Raw genomic sequence first — 25,418 nt, 5'->3', positions numbered from 1 at the left:
CGCCTATTTATTTCTTTATCTCCAAAACAATAGGACCAACAGTACTAATAATCATACTAGTAATATTGCCTGCCACAAAGGTTTTCTGTGAGGCAGGGGCTCAAACAGTGCTCTGCTCACAGGAAGCCCCAGTAAATATCAGTTTTAATTCTGTATATTGGCAGCAGTGTGGCCATTAAGACTTGGCACCAGTTGAAATCTTGACTGGGGCACTCACCAGCTGTATAACCTTGGACGTGTGATTTAAGGCTCTGTAACTTGGTTTCCCCATCTGTAAAATGAGCCTTATAACAGTCCCACCTTATGACTGTGGATGTGAAACAAATGTTGCTTTGAATGTCACTGTGCCCTAGCCATGATGGCTGTGGATGCTTGACAGTAAAATTAGCCAATGATGATTGATCTTATACCATCGGTATTCACTTCATCATCCTGACAACCTTCCAGTAGGTACTGAGGGGGGGTGCCCAACTCATAGGGAACCTGGGTCTCATCTGTATTAGCAAAGCTGGTCATTGGCACGGAGACCCCTCCCCTGGTTTGCGTCTGCTGGGACCACAGTGTACCGGTCAGGGCCCAGATTTTAATCTGACATTAGCCATTTCCTGACCATGTGACTTGGGATAAGGATCCTCTTCTCTGGGCCTCAGTTTCCTCATCTGGTGCCCCCAACAAAAAAATCTCCTTTGGCCTCTGCAGAAATCAGCTCTTTCTCACCATCGTGACACTGCTGCTTGGTGGAACTAGCATTACCTTGCTTTGACCCATGAGGTGACTAAGGCTGAGAGTCAGGGCCCCCCAGGGCTCACTAGCAGGACCCCACCCTCCCTTCCCTTGCAGATCCTCGCTGCCGAAGACAAGGAGCTGAATCGGTGGTGCTCCCTGAAGAAGACCTGCATGTACAGGTGATGGGGAGGGGCTGGGCCAGGTGCCCCGGGAGGAGGGGCAGGCAGGCTGGCAGGCAAGCATGGGCCCCACTCAGGCCACCCAGTGACAGACATGTCCACTGGGGCCCGCAGGTCGGAGCAGGAGGAACTGCAGGACAAGAGGGCATACAGCCAGAAGGCCCGGAACGTATGGAAGAAGCAGCAGATCTTCAAGTCACTCTGCCCAGAGGAGTGAGTATGGCTGGTGGAGGGGTGGGCTTCGGAGCCCTGCCAGGTCCAGGGTTTGAGTCAGCTTTGTCAGCTGTTTGTCACATGACCTTGGGGGTAGGGTTTCCCTTCCAATACCTGGCCATCAGGTCTTGGCTGGGCCATAGCTGTATGACGTTGGGCAAGTCATTTTCCCTCTCTGGGCCTGTTTCCTCATTTGCAAAATGGAGATACAGATGGCTCATTTCTTGCTGGGTTTTTCTTTTTTTTTGATGATTAAGTAAATCAATTCCTGTAAAGTGCTTAAAACAATAAGTGCTGGATCGCTATTAGCTCTTGTTACTGTTACTATGCCTGTTATTTCCTGATCTATAAATCAGAAGTGCTCAGAGTTGACATAAAGCTAAAATGAATTAGTTTGTGTGAAGAGCTTAGTGTAGGCATAGGCTCAGTGATCAAGAGCATCAATCACCCACTCCGGCTTCAGAGTAGAAAAATCTGTGTGATATCGGACCCATGTTTGAGTGCAGGCAGGCCCTCGAATTGTTCTGGCTACTTCTCTGAGCTGCCCCTTTTCTCATCTATAAAAATGGGGCAGGCTGGGGGAGGAACCTAATTGTGACCAGCCTAGGCTGATCCATGACTTTTCTTCCTCCAGGGCAGAGATGCCCACGGAAGCCACAGGGAAGCCACAGAGAGACAGAGCTAGCCCACCAGGACAGCTGGTGGCACTTGATGGGGCCTGTGGCAAGCGGTCCTGGCCTGAGAGCACCCCAGCACAGGAAGAGGCAGACCCTGTGACACCCACGGAAAAGCTGGCCCCCCAGAGGCGGAAGAGGGGCAAGAAGGCACGTCTCCTGGGCCCCACAGTGACACTCGGGGGACGTGAGTTCAGCCGCCAGAGACTGCAGGCCTTTGGCCTCAACCCCAAACGGCTGCACTTCCGGCAGCTGGGCCGACAACGGAGGAAGCAGCAGGGGCCCAAGGGCAGCCATTGAGCTTGAGGGAGCCTGCAGGGGCCCCTTTCCCTTCTTATCGACTATATGGCCCCTCACATCTACCTGTAGGCCAGAGAGTCTTCCCATCTTAGAGATGTGGAAGCTGAGGCCTACTCAACAAGCTTCCCCAGATGACTCGGGGAACTTCCCCTCAAGACACACTCAAATGCTGGGCCCAGCAATAGCCACAGTCAAGTCAAACGGCTTTATTAGCCCCCAGCAGCCACGGCCCATCCTCCCTCCCACCAGCTCTTGGCAGGATAGGGGCTTTGTGACCAGTAAGGGGCATGGACGGTCCAGTGCAAACTACAGTACGGAGTCAGGCCCTGAGTGGGTGCCCGGGGGCCTCCCTCCCTGCCCCATGAGGAGGGCCCAGCTGGTGGGAGGGAGGTGTGCGGGCTCTGTTCCTGGCTGAACGGCCCCAGCCCGGAGGCTTCCTGGACTGGTCTCTCTCAGCTGCACTTGTCAGGGGGGAGTTCAAGCTCCCACACCTAACATACATAAATTAAAAAATAAATAGGGTCGTGTCTTCTCCCTTATCCCCTCCCTTTATAAAAACACAAAGTCCTCAGAGCTTGGGCGTTTAGCCTTGAGGAGCCGGCCACTGCGAGGGAGCCGCAGTGTCTGCTGGGAGGGTGGGGAGCAGAGGTCATCCAGGCTGTGGTCCTGAGCGTGGCCCTCGACCAGGGTGAACATGGGGTATCGTTCTGTGGCTGAGGAGGAGCTGAGGACCTGGTGGGAGGAGAGAGAGCAGCTCAGTCGGGAAGCCATGATAATTATCCAAGTAGATATAATTATTTTAACAGCCATGTTTATCAGGTGCTTCCTGAACTCAACTCCCATCCCTCCAGGGCAGCGATGCAAACCAGCCAATCAGCACCTTCCGTGCTCTGGCTACAGTGATTGGCTCAGTAATGAGCATATGACCTTGTGCAACCAATGAACCACAGCCCTGGAATTTTCTTTCTCTGCTAAGAACATGGGGCTCTTACCACTGAACTAGATAGTGGGGGTGGGATGCGGGGCAGCTCCCCTGGTGGCTCAGCAATAAAGAATCCCAGGTTCCCTGGGTTGGGAAGATCCCCTGGAGAAGGAAATTGCAATCCTCTCCAGTATTCTTGCTTGGGAAATCCCATACACAGAGGAGCCTGGCGGGCTACAGTCCATGGGGTTGCAAAGAGTCAGACATGGCTGAGGACGTGTGCATACCCAGAGAAGCTGGCGGTCATTTCTTGCCACAATAAGGGTAAATCCCTGATAGAACAACAGAACCAAAGGACAAGGCAGGTCCTGCCACTTCAGCCCCTGGGGAGCAGCTGTTCCCTTGAATTTTTCATTTCATGATGCTTTTTGCTCTAATCAGAGCTGGGCTTTCTAATCAGACCTAACCCAAGCTGAAAAACCCTGTAGGGCTCCTGCAGGATAATAATCCTGACAACAAGGCCAGGTCTGTTGGCCTCATGGCCTCTGTTCCTCTTCTGCCATAGCCTTGCCCTTGCCCCTCACCTCCCAGCACACCCGGCTCACCCTGGTCAGCTCTGAGCAAAGCGTCTCAAACTCCTTTCTGTCTCCAGCATAGAAGCCCACGGTACAGCTTGGGTCCATCTTGGCAAAGGCCATCTTGCGGGGTGAGGTGCAGTGGAAGGACTGGGGTGGATAGACGAGGGAGGCTCAGGGGGTTCTCTCCACACACCTCCAACCCCACCCTGGGGATCCCAGCTCACTCACCTCCAGGGGGAAGTCAGCCTGGCTGACATCCACAGTGGGCTGGCAGTAGTGTGGGTCCAGGTAGAGCAGGAAGTCATCTGCAGGGGAGGACGTGTGAGGGAGGGGGTGGCAGTGGAAAGGGGGTATGGGGGGATGTGATGGAGCAGCATGGTGTGGGCCTACCCTGGTAGCCGATGAAGTACAGCGAGTGGCGGGGCTTGCCCCCCATAATGCCCAGGCACAGCTCTGAACGAAGGAGCTCCTGTGGGAAAGAAAGGGGATGGAGTGAGGACCCAGGGCAGGTGCTGTCAGGTACCCAAATGCCTCACAAAGCCTCGGGGCTTCTTCCCTGGTGGCCCAGTGGTACAGAGCCTGCCTGCCAATGCAGGAGACACAGGTTGGATGCCTGCTCGGGGAAGGCCCCCCCTGCCCCCCCATGCCACGGAGCAACTAAGCCCATATGCCACAACTACTGAGCCTGTGCTCTAGAGCCTGGGAGCTGCAACTGCTGGAGCCCATGCCCTAGAGCCTGTGCTCCGCAACGAGAAGCCACTGCAGTAACAATCCTGCACACCCCAACATAGAGTAGCCCTGGCTCCGCAACTAGAGAAAAACCTGTTCAGCAACAAAGACCCAGCACAGCCAAAAATAGACAAATAAAGCCATTCAAAAAAAAAGACAAAAGGCCCAATCTGTGCAAACCCAAGCCTGTGCTGGGCCCTGGGGGGTGGCAGTGACCAAGATAGACAAAACCCTGTCCCCATGGAGCTTATGTTCTAATGTGGGAGAATGAAGAACAAGAGGAGTTAAGTTCTGTCATGTGTCAGAAGGTGGTAGCTCTCTGGAGAAGAAGAAAAGGAGGGAAGAAGGCTTTGCAGTGTTAAGCAGGGGGTCAGGAAAGACCTCACTGAGAGACGATGTTTCAGCAAACAGTTAAGGGAGTTCAGAATTCGTCTTGGGAAAGAGCACTCAGAATCGTGGGAATGGCAAGTGCAAAGGCCCTGAGGCAGGCGTCTTCTGAGAACAGAAAAGAGGCCTGTGTGGCTGGAGCAGAGTGAAGTGAGGTGGAGAGTGTGGGCAGATGGTACAGGGCCTTGTGGGCTATGGGGAGATTGCTGGCCTTTGTTCTGTGTGTAAACACCGGGGTCTTTCCAGCCTTGCTGTTCCTTTTGCCTGGACTACTTCTCCCCTGGCTTCTCGTTTGCTTCTGGCTAGAGAGGGGCTTTCCGAGGCTGGGCAGCCACCCCCACCTGCCCTTCATCATGTTAGTTTTGGTTCCTTTAGAGTACGAGTTGCAATGCCACAGCTGTCAACTTGGTTCCACACCTACTGCCTGTTACTCCCCTACTAGAATATCAGTTCCCAGAGGGCATGAACTGTTGCCTGTTCACCTCTGAGTCCCCAGCAGCTGAGAGGGTTTTTGGCACATAGTAGGTGCTTCATAACTACTGGATAATCCAATGAAGAGACAAAGGAAGCATAAACCCCTAACCCAAGCTGAAAATGTCTGCAGGACTCTAGTGAGGGGGGCGGTACGGGGAGGCACGGGGAAGTCTGGCAGAACCTACCTTCACGCAGGGCACGTACACGGGGTTGAGAGTTTCTCCACCAAGCCGCACTGGTACCAGGATGACCACGGACTTCCATTCAGCCGTGGGGTCTGGCCGAGCCACCAGGCGTGCCACGTCCGCCTTGTATACTGCAAGGACAGGGCAACAGGTCATGTTCTCGCCCGCCCTTCAAGTCTCATTGTATGAACCTCCATCCTTAGGGGCCCAACCTCGCCTGAGCAACCTCCCTGAATGACACTCCTATTGCTGGCAGAAAAGCTTTCCAGCATTCCCCACCCGCCACCCCAAACTCCCTCAGACAATCCCAGGCACGCCAGGCAGGTATGGACACCCCCATTTCACAGAGAGGGCAACTGAGGTCCTGAGATTATGACAAAGAGTGTAAAGCCAGGAGGGAGGTGAAGAGCTTTCCCCACAGCCCAGAGTGCCTGCCCAATCCCAGGCTTGACTAGTCTTTCCCTACTCAGCACCTGGGTTTGCCAAGATGGAAATGGGAGCACCAAGCAGTTCGTCAGTCAGCTGAATGTCCCTGTGTGTCCCTCCTCAAGTTCCATCTGCTGGTCTCTGCTTTCCTGTCGTCTCCCTCGTGGCTATGTAACCCCCTCCTGACTCCCAGAAAAGTACATTCAATCTTTCCTGGAGACAAGAGCTGCTACAGTCTGAATGCCTCAGACGTGTCCACCTCAGTGCGAACCCATGGACTGTAGCCCACCAGGCTCCTCTGTCCACGGGATTCTCCAGGCAAGAATACTGGAGTGGGTTGCCATGCCCTCCTCCAGGGGATCTTCCCACCCAGGGATGGAACCTGCATCTCTTAAACATCTCCTGCATTGGCAGGCAGGTTCTTTACCACTAGCGCCACCTGGGAAGCCCCCCTCCCCCATTTCATATGTTGAAATTCTGACACCCCCCCCCAAGTGATGGAATGAGGAAGTGGGAGGTGATGAGGTCATGAATGACATCACTGCCCTGGTAAAAGGGACCCTGGAGAGCATGCTTGCCCATTTTGCTACCTTAAGATACAGTGAAACAAACCAGGAAGTAGGCCCCCAACAGACACCAAAACAACCAGTGCCTTGATCCTGGACTTCCCAGCCTCCAGAATTATGAAAAACAAATACCTTGTTTACAAGCCATCCAGCCTGTGGGTGCTTGTTTTGCTGTGTAGCTTGTGGGATCGGAGTTCCCTAACCAGGGATCAAAACCAGGTCCCAGCAATGAAAGCACCGACTCCTAACCACTGGACCACCAGAGAATTCCCTGGCTTGTGGTATTTTTGTTATACCAGCCCTAACAGACTAAGAAGGAGGCTCTCTGAGAAAAATTACACCTTGCCCCAAACACCTATATTTTTTCATAAAATGTATAGGATCTGTAGATTCCTTGATACCAATCCATGAAGGCTCCCTTTCTAAACTGATTGGGAGGGCATAATAACAATGAGGGGGGCTTCCCTGATAGCTCAGTTGGTAAAGAACTTGCCTGCGATGCAGGAGAACCCAGTTTGATTCCTGGGTTAGGAAGATCCTCTGGAGATGGGATAGGCTACCCACTCCAGTATTCTTAGGCTTCCCTTGTGGTTCAGCTGGTAAAGATCCACCTGCAATGCAGGAGACCTGGATTCGATCCGAGTTGGGAAGATCCCCTGGAGAAGGGAAAGGCTACCCACTCCAGTATTCTGGCCTGGAGAATTCCATGGACTGTATAGTCCATGGGGTCACAAAGAGTCAGACACAATTGAGCAACTTTCACTCACTCAATAACAATGAGAGCTAATATTCAGTGAATACTTACTATATGAGAAGCTCTGTTCTAAAAGTTACTATTTTTTTTTAATTTAAAATTTTTATTTATTTTTGGTTGTGCTGGGTCTTCGTTGCTGCTCTGGCTTTTCTCTACCTGCAGAGGGCAGGGGCTACTCTCTAGTTGTGGTGCACTGGTTTCTCATTGCCAGTGGCTTCTCTTGTTGTGGAGCATGGGCTCTAGAATGAGGGCTTCAGCAGCTGTGACCCTTAGCCTCGATAGTTGTGGTTCTTGAGCACAGGCTCAGTAGTTGTGGCGCATGGGCTTAGTTGCTCTGTGGCATGTGGGATCTTCCTGGATCAGGGATCAAACCCATCTTTCCTGCATTGGCAGGTGGGTTCTTTAGCACACTGAGCCACCAGGGAAGCCCCTAAGAGTTATGTTTATCACTGACTCACTTAATCCTCATGAAAACCCTGTGAGGCAGAGACCTGACTTTTGTATGCGTTAGCACTGTTTACAAAGTAAAAGTGAGTTGGGGACTTCCCTGGCGGTCCTGTGGTTAAGAATCTCCCTGCCAACCCACTCCAGTATTCTTGCCTGGAAAAGTCCATGGACCGAGGAGCCTGGTGGGCTGCAGTCCATGGGGTTACATGACTGAGCATGCGTGTGTGAGGGTGGAGGGAGATGGGTTGGTAGCAATAAACTGGTAGAACTAAAAAAAAAAAAAAAAAAAGAATCTCCCTGCCAATGCAGGGGACACTGGTTTGATCCCTGATCTGGGCAGATTCCACATGCCGAGGGGTAACTAAGCCCATGCGTCACAATTACTGAATCTTGAGTGCCTGGAGGCTGTGCTCCGCAACAAGAGAAGCCACAGCAATGGGAAGCCCATGCACCACAACTAGGGAGTAAAAGAGAGTAGCCCCCGCCCACCACAACTAGAGAAAAGTCCACATGCAGCAACAATGACCCAGTGCAGCCAAAAATAAATAATAATTAATTCTTTTTTAAAAAAGAGTGAGTTGGACCTGAGAGAGGAATTCCTTCTGTCCTTTATTCTGTTACTCAGAGAAGCCCCTGAAGTCTCCTCTCCTGATTCCAGAGAGAATGAAGGGGTCCTGAGCAGCGCCCCTGCTGCCCAGTGTGGGCCTCCAGTCCTTTCCAAGGGTCCCTCTGCTGCATTACTTGTTTCAGCCTCTGAGGAAAGTGGGTCCTAAGAAGTGGCTGAGGCAGTGAGTGGCTCAGGGTGAGAACCCTGTGACCTCAGCCCTCAGTCCCTTACCTGTGCAGTCCTGAGAGACGTACACCACCAGGCGGGTGACCTCTGGGCAGCTCTCCACAGCTTTCCTGGGGATGGGAGGAAAGGCCTGAGTTCCCCGGGGGGTACCCAGGGGCTCCCGTGTCCCCTGCCGCGGCCCTCACCTGAGTATGTGTGCCACCAGAGATGGCCCATACCAGTCGCCTGCCTTCTTGCCTGAGCCCTGCCCCAGCTCCACCAGCCGGTGTAGGCCGAAGGGGGCCCGGGGATGGTCAGCGAACCAGGACACAATCTGCCGGTGCCGGCGTTCCTGCTCCAGCTCAGGGGCCTGGGCCCAGTGTGGAGGCATCCACCTGGCAGGCCCCCGGTACCGGTTGGGAGAGGCCAACCCCGACGGCTCAGGGGGGCCCAGGCCTGTGCCCTGGGACCATGTCCAGTCTGGTAGAGATGCAGCAAATAGTCAAATGGTGATGGTGTAGGGGGTGGGGCAGTTCCCATGATTCACACACAACACTATGCTCCATTAGAAACCTTGTGTTTAACTACACTTTTCACATTCCTTAAACTTACTATTATTTTTTACATTTTGGCTGCACTGATGCTATGCGGGAGCTTAGTTCCCTGACCAGGGATTGAACCTAGCACCCTGCAATGGAAGCACAGTCTTAACCACTGGGCCACCAGGAGTGAGTGAAAGTCAGTCATCTCCAACTCTTTGCAACCCCATGGACTGGGGCCTGCCAGGCTTCTCTGTCCACAGAATTCTCCAGGCAAGAATACTGGAGTGGGTAGCCATTCCCTTCTCCGGGGGATCTTCCCAACCCGGGATCGAACCCACATCTCCCACATTGCAGGTGGATTCTTTACTGTCTGAGCCACCAGAGAAGCCCCCTTAAACTTATTTTATAAACAACTCTTACTCCACCCCCAAACTTAACTTTACACACAATTCTAACAAGACTTGAAATTCTTGGTTTACAAACCATTCTAACACTGCTGACCTGGGGTTGGCACTATACTCCTACTGTGCCCTTCCCCCTCCACCACCACTCACCTCTGGGCAGGAAATGAAGCAGAAGGCCCTGAGCCAGCATCATCTGCCCACTTCGTAACATGCACCCCCAGCCACAGTCTGAGGTCAGGCTGCCTCCCGCGAGGGGTGGGAAGTCCCGGCGGTATGTGAGCCATAGGCGGGATACAAAGTCCCGCTGGAAACGCTGGATGTCACCTGCAAGAGCAGGCTTGTTAGCTACCACCAGAAACACCCCTTTGGGGCCTCCTCCAACCCTAGTCAGGGGCCACCAGCTCACCCTCGCCCTCGAAGCGGTAGCGGCGGCCACAGAGATGGACACTGGAGATCTTGCTAAAGCTGGTCCGGCTTTTGACTGCCCAACCTGGGGAGACATAAGGCAGCCCTCAGCAAGATGAAGCACTTGCTTGGCAGACACGCACCCTAAAAGGACAGCAAGAGCGCTTACATGCCCCCATGTGTGAGACGGGGACTCTCCTAGTTCTTATGTCAGGGTAGGCTCTAGGGAAATCTGTGCTACATTCCTCTCAGATGGAGGCAGGGCCCCTAGTAACAGCCACATGTGTTGCTTGTGCATGCTCAGTCGTGTACAACTCTATACCACCCCACGGACTGTAACCCGCCAGGCTCCTCTGTCCATGGGATTCTCCAGGCAAGAATACTTAAGTGGACTGCCCCTTTCCTCCTCCAGGGGATCTTCCCCACCAAGGGAGCGAACCAACGTCCCTTGAGTCTCCTGCACTAGCAGGCAGATTCTTTACCAGCTGCGGCACCTGGGAAGCCACATGCATGTCTGCCATTAATTTCAGGATGAATCAAAGCGGGTCTGATTATTGTACCCATTTTACAGAGGAGGAAAATGGAGGCACAGGGAAACAAAAAAACCTTGTCCTAGGTCACACTGAGGAGTCGACTGAGACTTGAAAACACATTCCCCTTTGGACCTGCCAGCCAGCGGCCCGCCCTGGGCTGGGCAGGGCGGGAGACGACCCACAGGTGACTCACACGAGGGAAACAAAGGGTGGAATACTTGGCAAGGGCAGGGTCCTGGCTCTCCCTGACTCCCACCGACCTCCTAGCCCTGCCCGCCTGAACTTCAGCTCACTCTCACGTCAGAATCGAAGCCCCGGGCCCCGCCCCCTCCTCACCGTACTTGACGTTGTTCCAAGCGGTCAGGAACTTCGCCTTAAACTTGTCCACTTCGTCCGGCTCTCCGGGGCCGGTCCCGGGCGATGCAAGAGCGGGGCCGCTAGCTCCGGAGGGCCCCAGGCCGTTGGGGTCCGGGGTTCGGAGTCCCCGCGGCCTGCGGCCCTCCGGGCGGCGCGCGTCCTCCGGACTCCCGCTCCGGTACTGAGCGGCGGCCGGCGACACGGAGTTCATGGGCGCGCCGGGAGGGCGGACCGAGGGCCCCGGGGGCCGCGCGCGAGCGCCCCAGGGGCCAGGACGCGGCCGGGACGCGGACGCCCAGGAAAGTGCTAGTGGAGCCCCGGCGCGGCGCCCAGGCCCTCGGGCCCGGTGCGGGACGCTGTCACTGCCGCCGCCGCCATTTTAGCGGCCCTGGCCCCAGGAGCGAGGCGGGCGTGACACGGCCGGACGCCCCGCCCCGGCCCGGCCCCCAGCCTGGGTCTCCGGCCCCGGTCCCGGGTGGCGGCGCTGGGGCCTCCTGACGCGGAGCCTCCCGGCAGCGCCACGCGACCCCCACCGCTGCCCGCCTTATCGCAGCGCCCAGGCGCGACCGAGCCCCTGCAGGTACTTATCGGAGGCCCCAGAGCCGGGATGCCCCGCCCCAGACCCGGCCCGCCCCCGGCTTCGACCCCGCCCCTACCCGGCCCCGGCCCCGCCCCCTCCAGGCGCGAAGGGACTGACCACCCCCCGCCCCCGAGGCGGGGCCCCTTATGCCGTTTGCACCTGCCTGCGACCCCCAAGGGATCAGAGCACCCCTCCGAGAGCTGCGCACCCAGGACCCGCCTCCACCGGGGGCCCAATCTGTGCGTGACACCCACTCACCCAAAATCCCCCTTCAAGCCACATCTCTACTTGCTTCAGTTTCCCCAAGAGCAAAAAGGGTCTCGAAAAGACAACACAGATGAATCTTTCTAATTTTACTGAGGGAAAGACGCCAGACCAAAAATTTTAAAAAGTATGTACCCTATGGTCCTATTTAAACTCTAGAAAATGCAACCTCATCTATAGTGGTTACCTGGGGGTTGGGTGGGGAGACGTGAGAGGAAGGGATTAAAAAAAAGAACTAGGATTTGTTTAGTATTAATATCTTGATTATGGTGATTGCTTCCAGCTCAACGGATTGTACACGTTAAAACTGTGTGGTTGGTTGTATGTCACTTATACTCAATAAAACTGCAATAAATGTTTTCAATGCATCTAACTCAGAGGAACGTTTGGAAGACAGCTGAGTTCATCTCTCTAAAGTGCTTAGCATGGCATTTGAGACACAGTTAGGGCTCAGTGAAAGTCAGTCTTGACCTCACAGGCAGAATGAGTGTAGTGACCCTGGAAACCACAGAGAGGGTGGCCTCTAGTGGCCAGCTCAAGGGCTGTGTCCCCAGCCGGCTGAAGGAAGTTGGATGAAGGATCTGGACAAGGGTGTGTGATGTGAAGACCTGCCTCCTTTCTCAAATTCAATAGGTACCATCCCACCTCAGGACCTTTGCACCTGCTGTTGCCTCTGCCTAGACCTCTCTTCCCTGAGATATCTGCACAGCTGTCCCTCAGCCTCCTTCAGGATTTTATTCATATGTCATACCTGCAGTGTGACCATCTTCAAAATTCCACCCCTTGGGACCCTTCTCCTTTCCCTCCTACATATTTTTTTTTTTCCAGAGCAGTTATCATAACCTGATTGTCTGAGTAAGCTGGGGCTGCAATAGTAAATAGGGCAGACTGGACGGACTATGTAACAGACATTTCTTTCTTTTTAAAAATATTTTAGACATTTCTTTCTTTATTAATGGTTGCGCTGGGTCTTCGTTGCTGCTTCTCAACACAGTAGCTTCTCTTGTTGCAGAGCAGAGACTCTAGGTCCGAGGGCTTAATGAGCTTCAGTAGTTGCAGCATGCAGGCTCTCAGTAGTTGTGGCCTATGGGCTTAGTTGCTCCATGGCATGCGGGCTCTCCCTGGACCCAGGATCGAACTCCTGTCCCCTGCAATGGCAGGCAGATTCTTATACACTGGACCATCAGGGAACTCCCAGACATTTATTTCACATACTTCTGGATGGTGGAAGTCCAAGATTAGGGTGCCAGCACTACAGGGGTCTTGGTGAAGGCCCTGTTCCTGGTTACGTCCTCACATGGCCTTTCCTTGGTGCGTTGCACACAGAAAGAAATACCTTGTTTCTCTTCCTCTTCATAAGGGCATTAATCTAATTATGGGGGCTGAACCCTCATATCCTCATCTAACCCCAATCAATTCCCAAAGGCCCCACCCCCTGATAACTTCACATATGGCGGTTGGATTTCAAAATATGAATTTGGGAGGGGGGGACACAAATTTTCAGACCATAGCACTGATCTTCTATTTATATATAATTCTTATTATGTTATATCCACTGTCCCCACCACACCACGAGGGCAGACATCTCTGTCCATCTTGGTCACTGCTGACTCCTCAACACTCAGCATGGGCCTGGCATACATAGCTGCTCAAACAACTTGTGGAATGCAAGGAGAGTTTATAGCCTCTCGGGGGCAGACTGGGGTGGCCACAGGTGATCCCCTTCTGTTTGATTTCCTGCCTGGACCCCCTCCCACCACGGCCACCACTGTTGATGGAAACTGCCCACCTTGGCCAGGCAGGATGATAACCACTTGCATGCGTGGTCTCACAACAGGAGATTCCAATAAAGAATACAGTGCTGCCACCAAAACTAACCAAGAGAATTCCGGAGGAGCCAAAAGGAGGGAGGAGATGCCAGTCCATCATATGTCCTACCAACCTCCCAGGATCCTTTGCGCTGAAGTCCCTCTTGGCTGAGAGATTTGAACCACCAGGAAGGACCCTGAGTCAGACCAAATACGGGCCAAGCAAGATGACTGGCCAGAGACAACTCGGAAACTAACCCCATCATCATAAAACGTGAGACTTCGAGCCACGTGGTAGAGCAGTCCTCCTGGGTTCCCTTACCCTGATGCTCTCTCCCTGGGCACGCCTTGCCAATAAAGTCTGCTTTGTCAGCACGTGTGTCTCCTTGGACAATTCATTTCCAAGCGTTAGACAAGAGCCCATTTTTGGGCTCTGGAAGGGGTCTCCCTTCCTGCAACAGTTCCTTCCTGGAGGAGGGCAGTGATTTACTGTGACCCTCAATTCCTTCCCCTTACCCCCATTTCATGCAAGTATAGCCACAACATCAGCTCTCCACCTGGGTGTTTGTCCCCACCCAGTATCCAGTTGCCACTTATATCCCTCCTTGGAGGTCCTCCAGGCTCCCCAGGTTTGGTGCACACTTAACTGATCCTGTCTTTCACCACCGCTGGCTTTTCCTCCCATGCCCTTGGCTCCCCCATACCCAGCCTTCATTGTCTCCTTTCCCAAGATCTGTCAGTCCACCTACTAATCTGTCCCTAATTGTCCTCATGTCCCCAAAGGGGCAGAGGCTGCAACCAGGTGTCTTAGCTTCTCTATACCTCAGTTTCTTCATCTGCCAAATGGGGTAGTAATTGTTTCTACTTCCTAGGGCTTTGAAGAAAAATGAAATGAACATGCAAAATGCTTAAAACACAGCAACTACCACTTTACTGTGAATTGTTACTGTTATTGTCATTCTTACTCCCACCATTGCCCTCAGAGGTCTGGCCCCCACCACCACTGTTGCATCCTTCTTGGCCTCCTGCATGCCATCGTTGACCCTTCAAATCCACACAACAGTTGGAAGAAACTATTTTTAAATATTTATTTGGCTGCACTGGGTCTCAGTTGCGGCATGCAGGATCTTTGATCTTTGTTGTGTCATGTGGGAGTTTTAGTCGTGGCAAGCAGGTTTGTTTCGTTTATTATTATTGATAGTTGTGGCATGTGAGGTCTTTAGTTGTGGCATATGGAATCTAGTTCCCCAATCAGGTATCAGACCCTGGGTCCCCTTCATAGGGAGCTCAGGGTCTTAGCCATTGAACTACCAGGGAAGTCCTAGGAACATACCTATATATAAAATTATTTTCCTGAACAATTTCCACCACACACAAAAAAATCTAGAGCAGCATCATTCAACAGAAACACAATATGAAGTACATTTTTCAATATTCTAGTAGCCATGTTAAAAAAATACGGATAATTGGATTAAAAAGTGGGCATGTGGAACTTCCTTGGTGGTCTAGTGGTTAAGAATCTGCCTGGCCATTCAGGGGACACAGGTTTGATCCTGGTTGAGGAATTAAGTGGAGAAAGAAATGGCAACCTACTCCAGTATTCTTGCCTGGAGAATCCCATGGACAGAGGAGCCCGGCAGGCTACAGTCCATAGGGTTGCAAAGAGTCTGGCAGGACTGAAGTGACATAGCATGCATGCATGTATGTGGAATTAAGATCCCACATGCTGGGGCAACTGAGCCCGAGTGCTACAGCAAAAGATACTGTGTGAAGGAATGAAGATCCTGCACGCTGCAACTAAGACCCATTGCTGCTGACAAGTGCTCAATCGTGTCCAATTCTTGCGACCCCACGGACAGTAGCCCACCAGGCTCCTCTGTCCACAGGATTTCCCCGGCAAGAATACTGGAGTGGGTTGCCATTTCCTCCTCCAGGAAGACCCGCTACCGCTAAATTTAAAAAAAAATTTTTTTAAGTGGGCTTTAAGCAGAGAGGGTAGAGATCCCTGGAGGTAAAGAACCAGATACACCTTTTGACATAGAAAAGTGAAACTGAAAGTCATTCAGTCATGTCCTACTCTTTGCGACCCCAAGGACTGTAGCTCACCAGGCTCCTCTGTCCATGGGATTTCCCAAGGTAGGACACTGGAATGGATAGCCATTCCCTTCTCCAGGGGATCTTCCCGACCCGGAATTGAACCCAGGTCTCCCGCATTACAGGTGGATTCTTTACAGTCTGACCCGCCACGGAAGCCCTTTGACGTAAGAGAAGCCATTTTTTTTTTCCTAAGGCGTTTTGTGATCTAAGCCTGGCTACAAGCTTGCCGTTGATCAAGTCTCAGTAATTAATGATCATAAGGGAAGGAAAGACAGAGAAACAATCAACTATTATCAGGCAAGAGAAGTAACAACAGTGAAGGTAATAAATTAGTTGTAAAGACTTCCAGTTCTTTTTCAGTGGTAAAGATTAGCCTGAAGCACTTTCTTGAGCCATTTTGCAAAATTCAAATCTCCCTCAAGCACTCAACCACCAGATTCATAGGTACAGTGAAAGTGAAGTCACTCAGTCATGTCCGACTCTTTGTGACCCCAGGGACTGTAGCCTGCCAGGCTCCTCCGTCCATGGGATTTTCCAGGCAATAGCACTGGAGTGGGTTGCCATTGCCTTCTCCATAACCACCAGATCAACTAGACCCTAAGGAATAATGATGTTGACCTTTTCTTTTTTTTTTTTTTTGAGTGCTTCACATTTAAAGCTTTTATTTTGAAAAATAAAATACAAAAGTCATCAAGTTGTAAATGTATGTGGTAATTCCTCAACTTCTCAGAAACAATACAATGAATTATTTAAATAATTAAGATATTTAACATTATCCCACATCGAACATTTCAACAGGTACAAGTGTTCTACAAAACATTAGAACATGTACAGAAAACCTAGCCCAAGATGAAACTGCCCAATTTTGCTTACAGGACCCCATTTTTAAACCTTCCCCTTGAAAATAAAGTTTGGAATCTGGTAAGAAAAGATGAGGGCCAGAGCAGTTTTAACAGAAAGCACACATCCCCGCTGGGTTCCTTCTCCGCAGGGCTGTGCATGTAATTAGGATCAAGAGCACTGTACATGGGAAGCAGGCCACTCAGGAGGGTCCCAACGTGTGCTGACATCCCACCCTCTCAGGGGAAGGAGACTGGCAAATAAGCAGGAGATGTAGGCATGGTACATACACTCCACTGATCTCAGCAGGGGACAGCCAGTCCTAGAAATTTCTGTGGCCGAAAAGGCAGCAGTCTTCCCTCATGTATGTAAGAGGTTCCTGGCTCCGCTACTCCACTTGCTCAGACTGAGGTTTTTCTTTAAGAAATTCAGGTAGCTGAAATTCTCCTTTATAGACCCTTCCGGTGTTTTCAAGGATTTGGGGATCAGGTTTTCCATAGTTAGGTGGATTGGCATATGGGTCATATCCTAGTTTGGCAAGCATGGGTGCAATCACTGCCATGTCTTGTAAAACATCTGGAGGTATCTTCCCAACCCATTTTGATAGAGCTCCCGCATTGACTGGCTTGATGACTTGGTCTGTAGATCTCTCCACTCTGGAATGAGTGGGGAGCCGCCGCGCCGCCTCCTCAGCATCCTGGGCTCAGCTGCTACTCCCACGGCCCTAGGTGGGGGCCATTCCGCCCACCCCGGGAGCCCGCCCTCACCGCCAGGCGCCAGCTGCTGCCAGCCCGGCCCGGCCCCGAGGAGCTGCGCTGACACGATCCCGCGCCGGCGGCCGCCTCAGCAGCGACTCCCGCCATCGCCGCCTCAGCGCCCGCAGCCGGCCTCCCGATGTTGACCTTTTCTAATCCTCCTGATTTCAATCAACTAAAGCTTGGACTAGGGCTTCCCTGATAGCTCAGTTGGTAAAGAATCTACCTGCAATGCAGGAGACCCCAGTTTGACTCCTAGGTTGGGAAGATCCACTGGAGAAGGGATAGGCTACCCACTCTGGTATTCTGGCCTGGAGAAGTCCATGGACTGTATAGTCCATGGGGTCTCAAAGAATCAGACATGACTGAGAGACTTTCACTTTCAAAGCTTGGACTCTGTTAACCTTTGTCCAAATTCTATGCTGAATTCTCCTTTGCTCAAGCCCCTTCATGTATATGTACATAATCTTAGCATGAAAGGTCCCCAGTTTTGCTGCTTTGAGGAAGATCCCTGGTTGTGTCTTTGGGCTCGACCCTCACCAAGAGGCAGGTTTTCTAGTAATAGGTAGAGGATCTGAATAGATAGTCTTCCGATGAAGACATATGGATGGCTAACTGGTATGTGAAAAGGTGCTTGGGATCACTAATCATCAGAGAAATGTTTACCAAAACCACAATGAGAAAGCACCTCATGCCTGTTAGAATGACAACTATCAAGAAGCCAAGAGATAACAAGTATCAGTGAGAATGCGGAGAAAAGGGAACACTTCAGCCCTGTTGGTAGGAATGCAAATTGGTGGAGCCATTATGGAAAACTCTATGTTGGTTCCTCGAAAAAGTAAAAATAGGACTATCATATGATCCAACTACTTCTGGATATTTATCTGAAAACAATGATATCACTATCTCAAAAAGATATGCATACCCTCATGTTTATTACAGTATTACTTACAGTAGCTAGCATGTGGAAGCAGGCAACATAAATTTCCACCAATGGATGAATGGATAAAGAAACTGTGATATAGGGGAATTCCCTGGGAGTCCAGTGGTTAGAGCTTGGCACTTCCATTCCAGGGCATGGGTTTGATCCCTGGTCAGAGAACTAAGATCTCACAAGCCATGAAGCATGGGGGAAAAGTTATACATATGTATATATTAATATATAAATTTGACTGTGTGTATCACAACAAACTGTGGAAAATTCTTAAAGAGATGGGAATACCAGAACATCTTACCTGCCTCCTAAGGAATCTGTATGCAGGTCAAGAAGCAACAGTTAGAACTGGACATGGAACAACAGACTGGTTCAGAATTGGGAAAGGAGTACGTCAAGGCTATATATTGTCACCCTGCTTATTTAACTTATATGCAGAGGACATCATGCAAAATGCTGGGCTAGATTAATCACAAGTTAGGAGAAACTTTGCCAGGAGAAATATCAATAACCTCAGATATGTAGATGACACCACGCTTATGGCAGAAAGCAAAGAGGAACTAAAGAGCCTCTTGATGAAGGTGAAAGAAGAGAGTGAAAAAACTGTCTTAAAACTAAACATTCAAAAAATGAAGATCATGGCATCTGATCCCATCACTTCATGGCAATTGATAGGGAAACAACAGAAACAGTGACAGACTTTATTTTCTTGGGCTCCAAAATCACTACACATGGTGACTGCAGCCATGAAATTAAAAGACGCTTGTTCCTTGGAAGAAAAGCTGTGACAAACCTAAACAGCATATTAAAAAGCAGAGACATTACTTTACCAACAAAGGTCCATATGGTCAAAGCTATGGTTTTTCCAGTAGTCATGTATGGATGTAAGAGTTGGACCATAAAGAAAGCTGCTTCTACTGCTAAGTCGCTTCAGTCGTGTCCAACTCTGTGCGACCCCATAGACGGCAGCCAACCAGGCTCCTCCGTCCATGGGATTTTCCAAATGAGAGTGCTGGAGTGGGTTGCCATTGCCTAAAGAAAGCTGAGCACTGACGAATTGCTGCTTTTGAATTGTGGTGTTGGTGAAGACTTTGAGAGTCCCTTGGACAGCAAGGAGATTAAACAAGTCAATCTTAAATGAAATTAACCTTGCATATTTACTGGAGGGACTGATGCTAAAGCTGAAGCTCCAACACTTTGGCCATCTGATGTGAAGAGCTGACTCATTGGAAAAGACCCTGATGCTGGGAAGGATTGAAGGCAGGAGAAGGGGATGACAGAGGATGAGATGGTTGGATGGTACCACCGACTCAATGGACATGAGTCTGAGCAAACTCCAGGAGATGGTGAAGGACAGGAAAGCCTGGCATGCTGCAGTCCATGGGGTCACAAAGAGTCGGACACAACTGGGCGACTGAACAACAACAATATAAATATATAAATTTATATTGCGTAAATATACAAACAGAGAAAGACACTGCAGGATCTCACTTATATGTGGAATCGTGAAAAAAAAAAAAACCTCATAGATACAGAAAACAGATAAGTGGTTGCCAGAGACAATGAGTGGTGGATGAAATCAGTGAACAGGGTCAAAGGTACAAACTTTCAGTTATAAGACAAATAAATCAAGGGAATGTCATGTACAGCACAGTGATTATAGTTAATAATACTGTATTGTGTTTGAAAGTTGCTAAGAGAGTAATTCTTAAAAATCTTCATCACAAGAAAAAAAACTGAACTATATGTGGTGGTTTAGTTGCTAAGTGGTGTCTGACTCTTGAGACACCATGGGCTGTAGCCTGCCAGGCTCCTCTGTCCATGGAATTCTCCAGGAAGAATACTGGAGTGGGTAGCCTATCCCTTCTCCAGCGGATCTTCCTGACCCAGGAATCGAACCTGGGTCTCCTGCATTGCAGGTGGATTCTTTGCCAGCTGAGCTACCAGGGAAGTCCAAATATGTGGTAGTGGATGTTAATCAAACTTATTGTGAACACTACAGATTATATACATATAGCAAATCGTACTGTTGCATACTTAAATACTTTAAAAATGAATACAGTGTTATATGTCAATTCTAACTTCATAAAAAAATTAAAAGAAGTTAAATTAATTTTAATAATACTATTTTTTTGGGGGGGAGGAGCACATGGCTTGTGGAATCTTAGTTCCCCAATCAGGGATTGTGGACTTCCCTTGTAGCTCAGTCGGTAAAGAATCTACCTGCAATACAGGAGACCCGGGTTCAATTCCTGAGATCCCCTGGAGAAGGAAATGGCAACCCACTCCAGTATTCTTGCCTGGAGAATCCCATGGACAGAGGAGCCTGGCAGGCTACAGCCCATGGATATGCAAGAGTTGGACATGACTTAGCAATTAAACCACCACCAGGGATTGAACCCAGGCCCTTGGCAGTGAGAGCACGGAGTCCTGACCAACGGGCCACTGGGAAATTCCCAATAATACTTTTTACTTAACCCAGTATACACAAAATATGATTATTTCAGCATGTAACAAGTATAAACAGTTATTATGGAGCTGTTTTATCTTTTTTTGGTAGTGTTCTCTAAGTCTGATAATATTTCTTGTGTGTTTTACAACCACAGAACATCTCAATTCGGACTGGCCATATTTCAAGTTCTCCATGGCCATATGCAGCTAGTGGCTACTGTATTTGTGCAGAAAATGTAACTACAGCCCAGGTGATGACAGGAGACATTCCAGATACAGTTGCAACCCTGGGTTCTTCCCTCTATGTCCCCAGACAACCTCTGCCTGTGTCGGGGTGGACCACCTGGTATAGGGCTGGCACTCAGGCTGTATCTTCAAAGGTGCTGACTGCTCTTTTAAAAAAATTTTATTTGTTAATTTTTTGGCTCTGCTGGGCCTTTGTTGCTGTGTGTGGGCTTCCTCTAGTTGCAGCAAGTGGGGGTTACTCTCTAGTTGTAGTGAGAGGTCTTCTCATGACAGTGGCTTCTCTTGGTGTAGAGCACAGGCTCTAGGATGCATGAGCTTCAGTATTTGTGGCGCTCAGGCTCAGCAGTTGGAGCACTTGGGCTTAGTTACCCACAACATGTGAGGTCTTCCCAGACCAGAGATCGAATCTGTGTCCCCTGCATTGGCAAGAGGATTCTTAACCACTGGACCACCAGGGAAGTGACCCTGTCTGTACCTTCAAAGGTGCTGACTCTGCTCTTTGAACCCCTTCTCCTCTTTTCCCTTCTTTTCCTGCAAGGTCCCATTGCTTTAAGCAAACTAGATGCCAGGCACCCCCACTAGACCACCCTAGGCTTGTCTGGATCCACCTGGGGGCCACCACCTCAGATTCCAAATAACAATGACTGTCACAGACCAGCCTGTCTTGTGCGCTGTATTGTTTCTCCAAAAAAGATGTGTTGAAATCCAAACCCCAGGTACTTGTGGTTGGGACCTTATTTGGAAATAGAGTCTTTGCAGATGTAATTAATTAAGATGAGATCATACTGAACTAGAGCGGGTCCTGAGTCCAATATGACTGATGTCTTTATAAGAGAAGACAGAGATGCAGACGGACACAGAGGAAGGAGGTCATGTGAACAGAAGCCGAGATTCGGGTGATGCAGTTGCATGCAAACCAAAGAAGGCCAGTAACCACCAGAAGCTAGGACAGGATAAGGAATGCTTCTCCCCTTGAGCCTTCAGAGAGAGCTTAGCTCTGCTGATAACTTTGACTTTGCACTTCTAACTCCCAGCCCTGTAGGAGAATCTACTGTCTCAAGATACCGGTTCGTGGGAAGAGCATCCTTAGGAAACCAATGCAGCCTGTTTATCCCTTCTCTTCATCAGGTCTTGGCTTGCCCATCGCCTGCTCTTAGAGATCTGCCCTGACCTCAGGGCAGTCTCTCTTTATTCTCAGGCTCCTCCTGAACACAAATGAATTATTGTGGTGATGGTTTCAGTCACTAAGTTGTGTCTAACTCTGCTACCCCATGGACTGTAGACCGCCAGGCTCCTCTATCTATGGGATTTCCCAGGCAAGAATACTGGAGTGGGTTGCCATTTCCTTCTCCAAGGGATCTTCCCAACCCAGGAATTGAACTTGTGTCTCCTGCATTGCAGGCAGCTGCATTGCAGGCAGATTCTTTCACCTCTGAGCCACCTTACATCATTACAATCAACTGTGTCATTACTTGTTAATCCTAGCATCTCCCGTGAGAGCAGAAGCTCCATGAAGACAAGAATCACAGTGGTCCTAACTCCATTACTCTTTCAAGAACATCTCTGGCAAAGAATGAAATTTTGCTATTTGCAACTACATGGATAGACCTGAAGGGTATCATGCTTCAGTGAAATAAATCAGACAGAGAAAGACAAAAACTTATAGGTGGAATCTAAAAAAGCAATGCAAATGAATGAATATAACAAAACAGAAACAAACTCACAGACATAGAGAACAAACTAGTACTTGGCAGTGGGCTGGGGAAGGAGGGAGGGGCAGCAGAGGCATAGGGGATTAAGAGGTATAAACTACTCTTAGAAAATAAATAAGCTACAAGGATATATTGTACAATGCAGGGAAGATAGCCAATATTTTATAATGACTTTTTAAAAGAAATGTTTTGGCCACACCACGTGGCTTGTGTAGCAATTCCCCAACGAATGATTGAACCCATGCCTGCTGCAGTGGAAGCATGGAGTCTTAACCACTGGACCATCAGGGAATCCCCTACAATGACTTTGTATACTTATTTATTTTAGGTTGCGCTGGGTTTTCATTGCTGCGTGGGCTTTTCTATAATTGCAGCAAGTGGGGGCTACTCCCTAGTTGCAGTGTGTGGGCTTCTCATTGCAGCAGCTTCTCCTGTTGTGGAGCATGGGCTCTAGGGCGTATGGGCTTCAGTAGTCCTGGCACGTGGGCTTAGTTGCTCCAAGGCATGTGGAATCTTCCTTGACCAGGAATTGAACTCCTGTACCCTGCACTGGCAGGTGGATTCTTAACCACTGGACCACCAGGGAAGTCCCCCTATAATGACTTTAAATGGAATATTCTACAAAATTACTGAATCACTATGTTGTACATGTAAAACTAATATTTTAAATCAACTGCATTTCAATTAAGAAAAAGAAAGAAGAGGATTTCCCTGGTGGTCCAGTGGATAAGAATCCGCCTGTCAATGCAGGGGACATGGGTTCAATCCTCGGTCCGAGAAGACCGCTCAGAGATTCTAAAGCTGGTGCACCACAACTACTGAGCCTGCTCTCTAGCTCGGGCAGCGAGCCATAGCTACTAAAGCCCACACACCCCAGAGCCTGTGCTCTGCAACAAGAGAAGCCACTGAAATGAGAAGCCCGCACTACTAGAGAAAGGCGATTCGCAGCAATGAAGACCCAATGCAGACAAAAAAATGAAATAAATTAAAAAAAAAAAAGTGAGGTAGTTTTTTGTATGTCAGTGACACCCCAGTAAAGCTGAAGGAACAAATCACTATGGTAACGTTAGGACACAGGTACAAAATTGCATTTGAGTGGAATCCAATGAGGCAGGCTTGTCTTCTGGTGACTGTATTTTGGCATCAGCGCATGAATTTCATCCTGGGTTCCTCAGCAATTCCAGGAATGTTTCTGGAATGTTTCTGTGTCTGTCCACCCAGTTCCCATGCCCTTTTGTGCAATAACTTCCCCCAGGCTGAGCTGACTAAATTACACACTCTTGAAAGAAACACAAATACGTGCAAAGATGCTTTCTCATGAGAGATTATTTTCCTCATCAAACTTCCTTGCCTTGTCGGAGCCACCTTGTCCTCTTTCATGCTTCTATTACACCAAGAGTTGCATGAGAGAATGCTTTAGAAATGAACTCTGCTTCTATACGTGTGTTAGACTCTGCGACCCCATGGACTGTAGCCTGCCAGGCTCCTCTGTCCATGGAATTTTCCAGGCAAGAATACTGGAGTGGGTTGCCATTTCCTTCTCCAGGGATCTTCCCAACCCAGAGATCGAACGTGCATCTCCTGCACTGCAGGCAGATTCTTTATCATCTGAGCCACCAGGGAAGCTCTCTGTTTATGGCTGCCTTTTTGGCTGTTGCTGCTAAGTTGTTTCAGTCGTGTCCGACTCTGTGCGACCCCATAGACGGCAGCCCACCAGGGTCCCCCGTCCCTGGGATTCTCCAGGCAAGAACACTGGAATGGGTTGCCATTTCTTCTCCAGTGCATGAAAGTGAAAAGTGAAAGTGAAGTCGCTCAGTCATGTCCGACTCTTAGTGATTCCATGGACCGCAGCCCATCAGGCTCCTCCATTCAAGGGATTTTCCAGGCAAGAGTACTGGAGTGGGTTGCCATTGCCTTCTCCCCTTTTTGGCTGAAAGAATGCTTCTTTCATTCAACAAATGTATCCTGGGGAGAGGGACAGATTAGGAGTTTGGGATTAAAATATACACACTACTATAAATAAAATGGGGCTTCCCAGGTGGCGCTAGTGGTCAAGAGGCTGCCTGCCAATGTAGGAGACACAGGAGACCCGGGTTCAATTTCCGAGTTGGGAAGATCCCACAGACAGATGAGCTTGGTGGGCTACAGTCCATGGGGTCACAAAGGTCAGACATGACTGAGCTACTGAGCACAACCAACAAGGACCTACTGAAGAGGACAGGAAGCTATATGCAATGTCTTGCAATAACCTATGATGGAAAAAAATCTAAAAAAGAATACATAGACACACGACAGATCTGAGTCCATACATATATAGACACATAACTGAATCATTTTGCTGTACTTCTGAAACTAACATTGTAAATCATCTCTACATCAATAAAAATTTTAATTAAAATAAAAATTAAAACAATGCTATTAATGAAAACCCTGAAAACAAAACCAAAAAAAGCACAAGTGTATCCTGAGCATTTATTGTGTGTCAAGCTCTGTGCTGGGTATTAACAAGAACAAAAACATCTTTGTCTCCTCTTGGGCTTCTTCTGGAGGTGAGATAAAGGAGATAGGTGTTTTCTTTATTTTCTTTCTGTTTTTTTCTGTACTGAGAAGTATTTGCAGCATGTGGGATCTAATTTCCTGACCAGGCATTAAACCCAGCCCCTTGCATTGGGAATGGAGAGTCTTAGCTACTGGACTACAAGGGAAGTCCCAGGAGATAGACATTGAATTCATTACACAAATAATTACATAGTTAATGATTGCAATATGGGTCACGTAGGAAAATGAAAGCTTGCAATGGTGGGAAATAGTTTAGTTCCGGGGCTGTGATTCAAGAGGACTTCTGAGGAAACCTATTAGTCAGAAGAGGCTGACATTAGAAAAGGTCAAGTTTCCCTGCAGTAACAAACAAGTCCAAAGTTCAGTGGTTCAACTCAACCAAAGTTTACTTCTCCCTCGTGTTACTCATCCTACATGAGCTGCAGGGGCTTAGCTCCACACAGTCATGCTGGGGTCCAGGTTGACCAGATATCCACCATCTTGCAGCTGCACCATCAGGAGGAAACCACTGTCTTGCTTGCTGTGGAGGGACAAGAGAGAGACTGGAGAAGCTTGTATGGGTTTTTCATGCCTCCTCAGAAGTGACTGACATACAGAAG

General features: G+C 49.7%; 2 protein-coding genes and 2 long non-coding RNA genes across 5 annotated transcripts in view; 2 read left to right on the top strand and 2 right to left on the bottom strand.

Moving 5' to 3' along the window:
- KRI1 (KRI1 homolog) overlaps window positions 1-2,609 on the top strand; it is a 9,378-nt gene extending 6,769 nt beyond the window's left edge. For both annotated transcript variants that reach the window (XM_081498244.1, XM_081498242.1), the window contains exons 17-19: window positions 841-905; window positions 1,020-1,118; window positions 1,753-2,609. In XM_081498244.1, the coding sequence (XP_081354370.1) occupies window positions 841-905; window positions 1,020-1,118; window positions 1,753-2,092 (504 nt within the window). In that variant the 3' untranslated portion in view covers window positions 2,093-2,609. The remainder of the gene's footprint in view (window positions 1-840; window positions 906-1,019; window positions 1,119-1,752) is intronic.
- On the bottom strand, window positions 2,284-11,187 carry ATG4D (autophagy related 4D cysteine peptidase). Its single transcript, XM_081498247.1, has 10 exons — window positions 10,553-11,187; window positions 9,685-9,768; window positions 9,429-9,602; window positions 8,539-8,812; window positions 8,399-8,463; window positions 5,368-5,498; window positions 3,983-4,061; window positions 3,821-3,897; window positions 3,620-3,739; window positions 2,284-2,824 (listed from the first exon to the last, which is right to left on the bottom strand). The coding sequence occupies exons 1-10, from the start codon at window positions 10,782-10,784 to the stop codon at window positions 2,642-2,644; spliced, it is 1,419 nt and encodes a 472-aa protein (XP_081354373.1). The 5' UTR covers window positions 10,785-11,187; the 3' UTR covers window positions 2,284-2,641.
- Window positions 10,588-13,600, top strand: LOC145509510 (uncharacterized). The gene is made up of 2 exons (XR_014056124.1): window positions 10,588-11,544; window positions 13,255-13,600. It is a non-coding gene; the product is annotated as an uncharacterized LOC145509510 (long non-coding RNA).
- LOC145509509 (uncharacterized) overlaps window positions 12,329-25,418 on the bottom strand; it is a 27,362-nt gene continuing 14,272 nt past the window's right edge. The window contains exon 3 of the long non-coding RNA XR_014056123.1: window positions 12,329-12,565. This is a non-coding gene — a long non-coding RNA (uncharacterized LOC145509509). The remainder of the gene's footprint in view (window positions 12,566-25,418) is intronic.

Source organism: Giraffa tippelskirchi, chromosome 6, assembly GCF_054371585.1.
Source record: "Giraffa tippelskirchi isolate mGirTip1 chromosome 6, T2T-mGirTip1v1.2.pri, whole genome shotgun sequence".
Taxonomy (NCBI): Eukaryota; Metazoa; Chordata; class Mammalia; order Artiodactyla; family Giraffidae; genus Giraffa; species Giraffa tippelskirchi.
Note: the sequence above shows the minus strand (reverse complement) of the source record. Positions and strands in the feature narration are given on the sequence as shown.

Coding starts and splice junctions, on each gene's coding strand:
- ATG4D (XM_081498247.1), bottom strand. CDS start 10,784: ATGAACTCCGTGTCGCCGGCCGCCGCTCAGTACCGGAGCGGGAGTCCG. Junction 9,769..10,552: donor TTGGAACAACGTCAAGTACG/GTGAGGAGGGGG, acceptor ATGTCTCCCCAG/GTTGGGCAGTCAAAAGCCGG. Junction 5,499..8,398: donor CGTCTCTCAGGACTGCACAG/GTAAGGGACTGA, acceptor CTGTCCTTGCAG/TATACAAGGCGGACGTGGCA.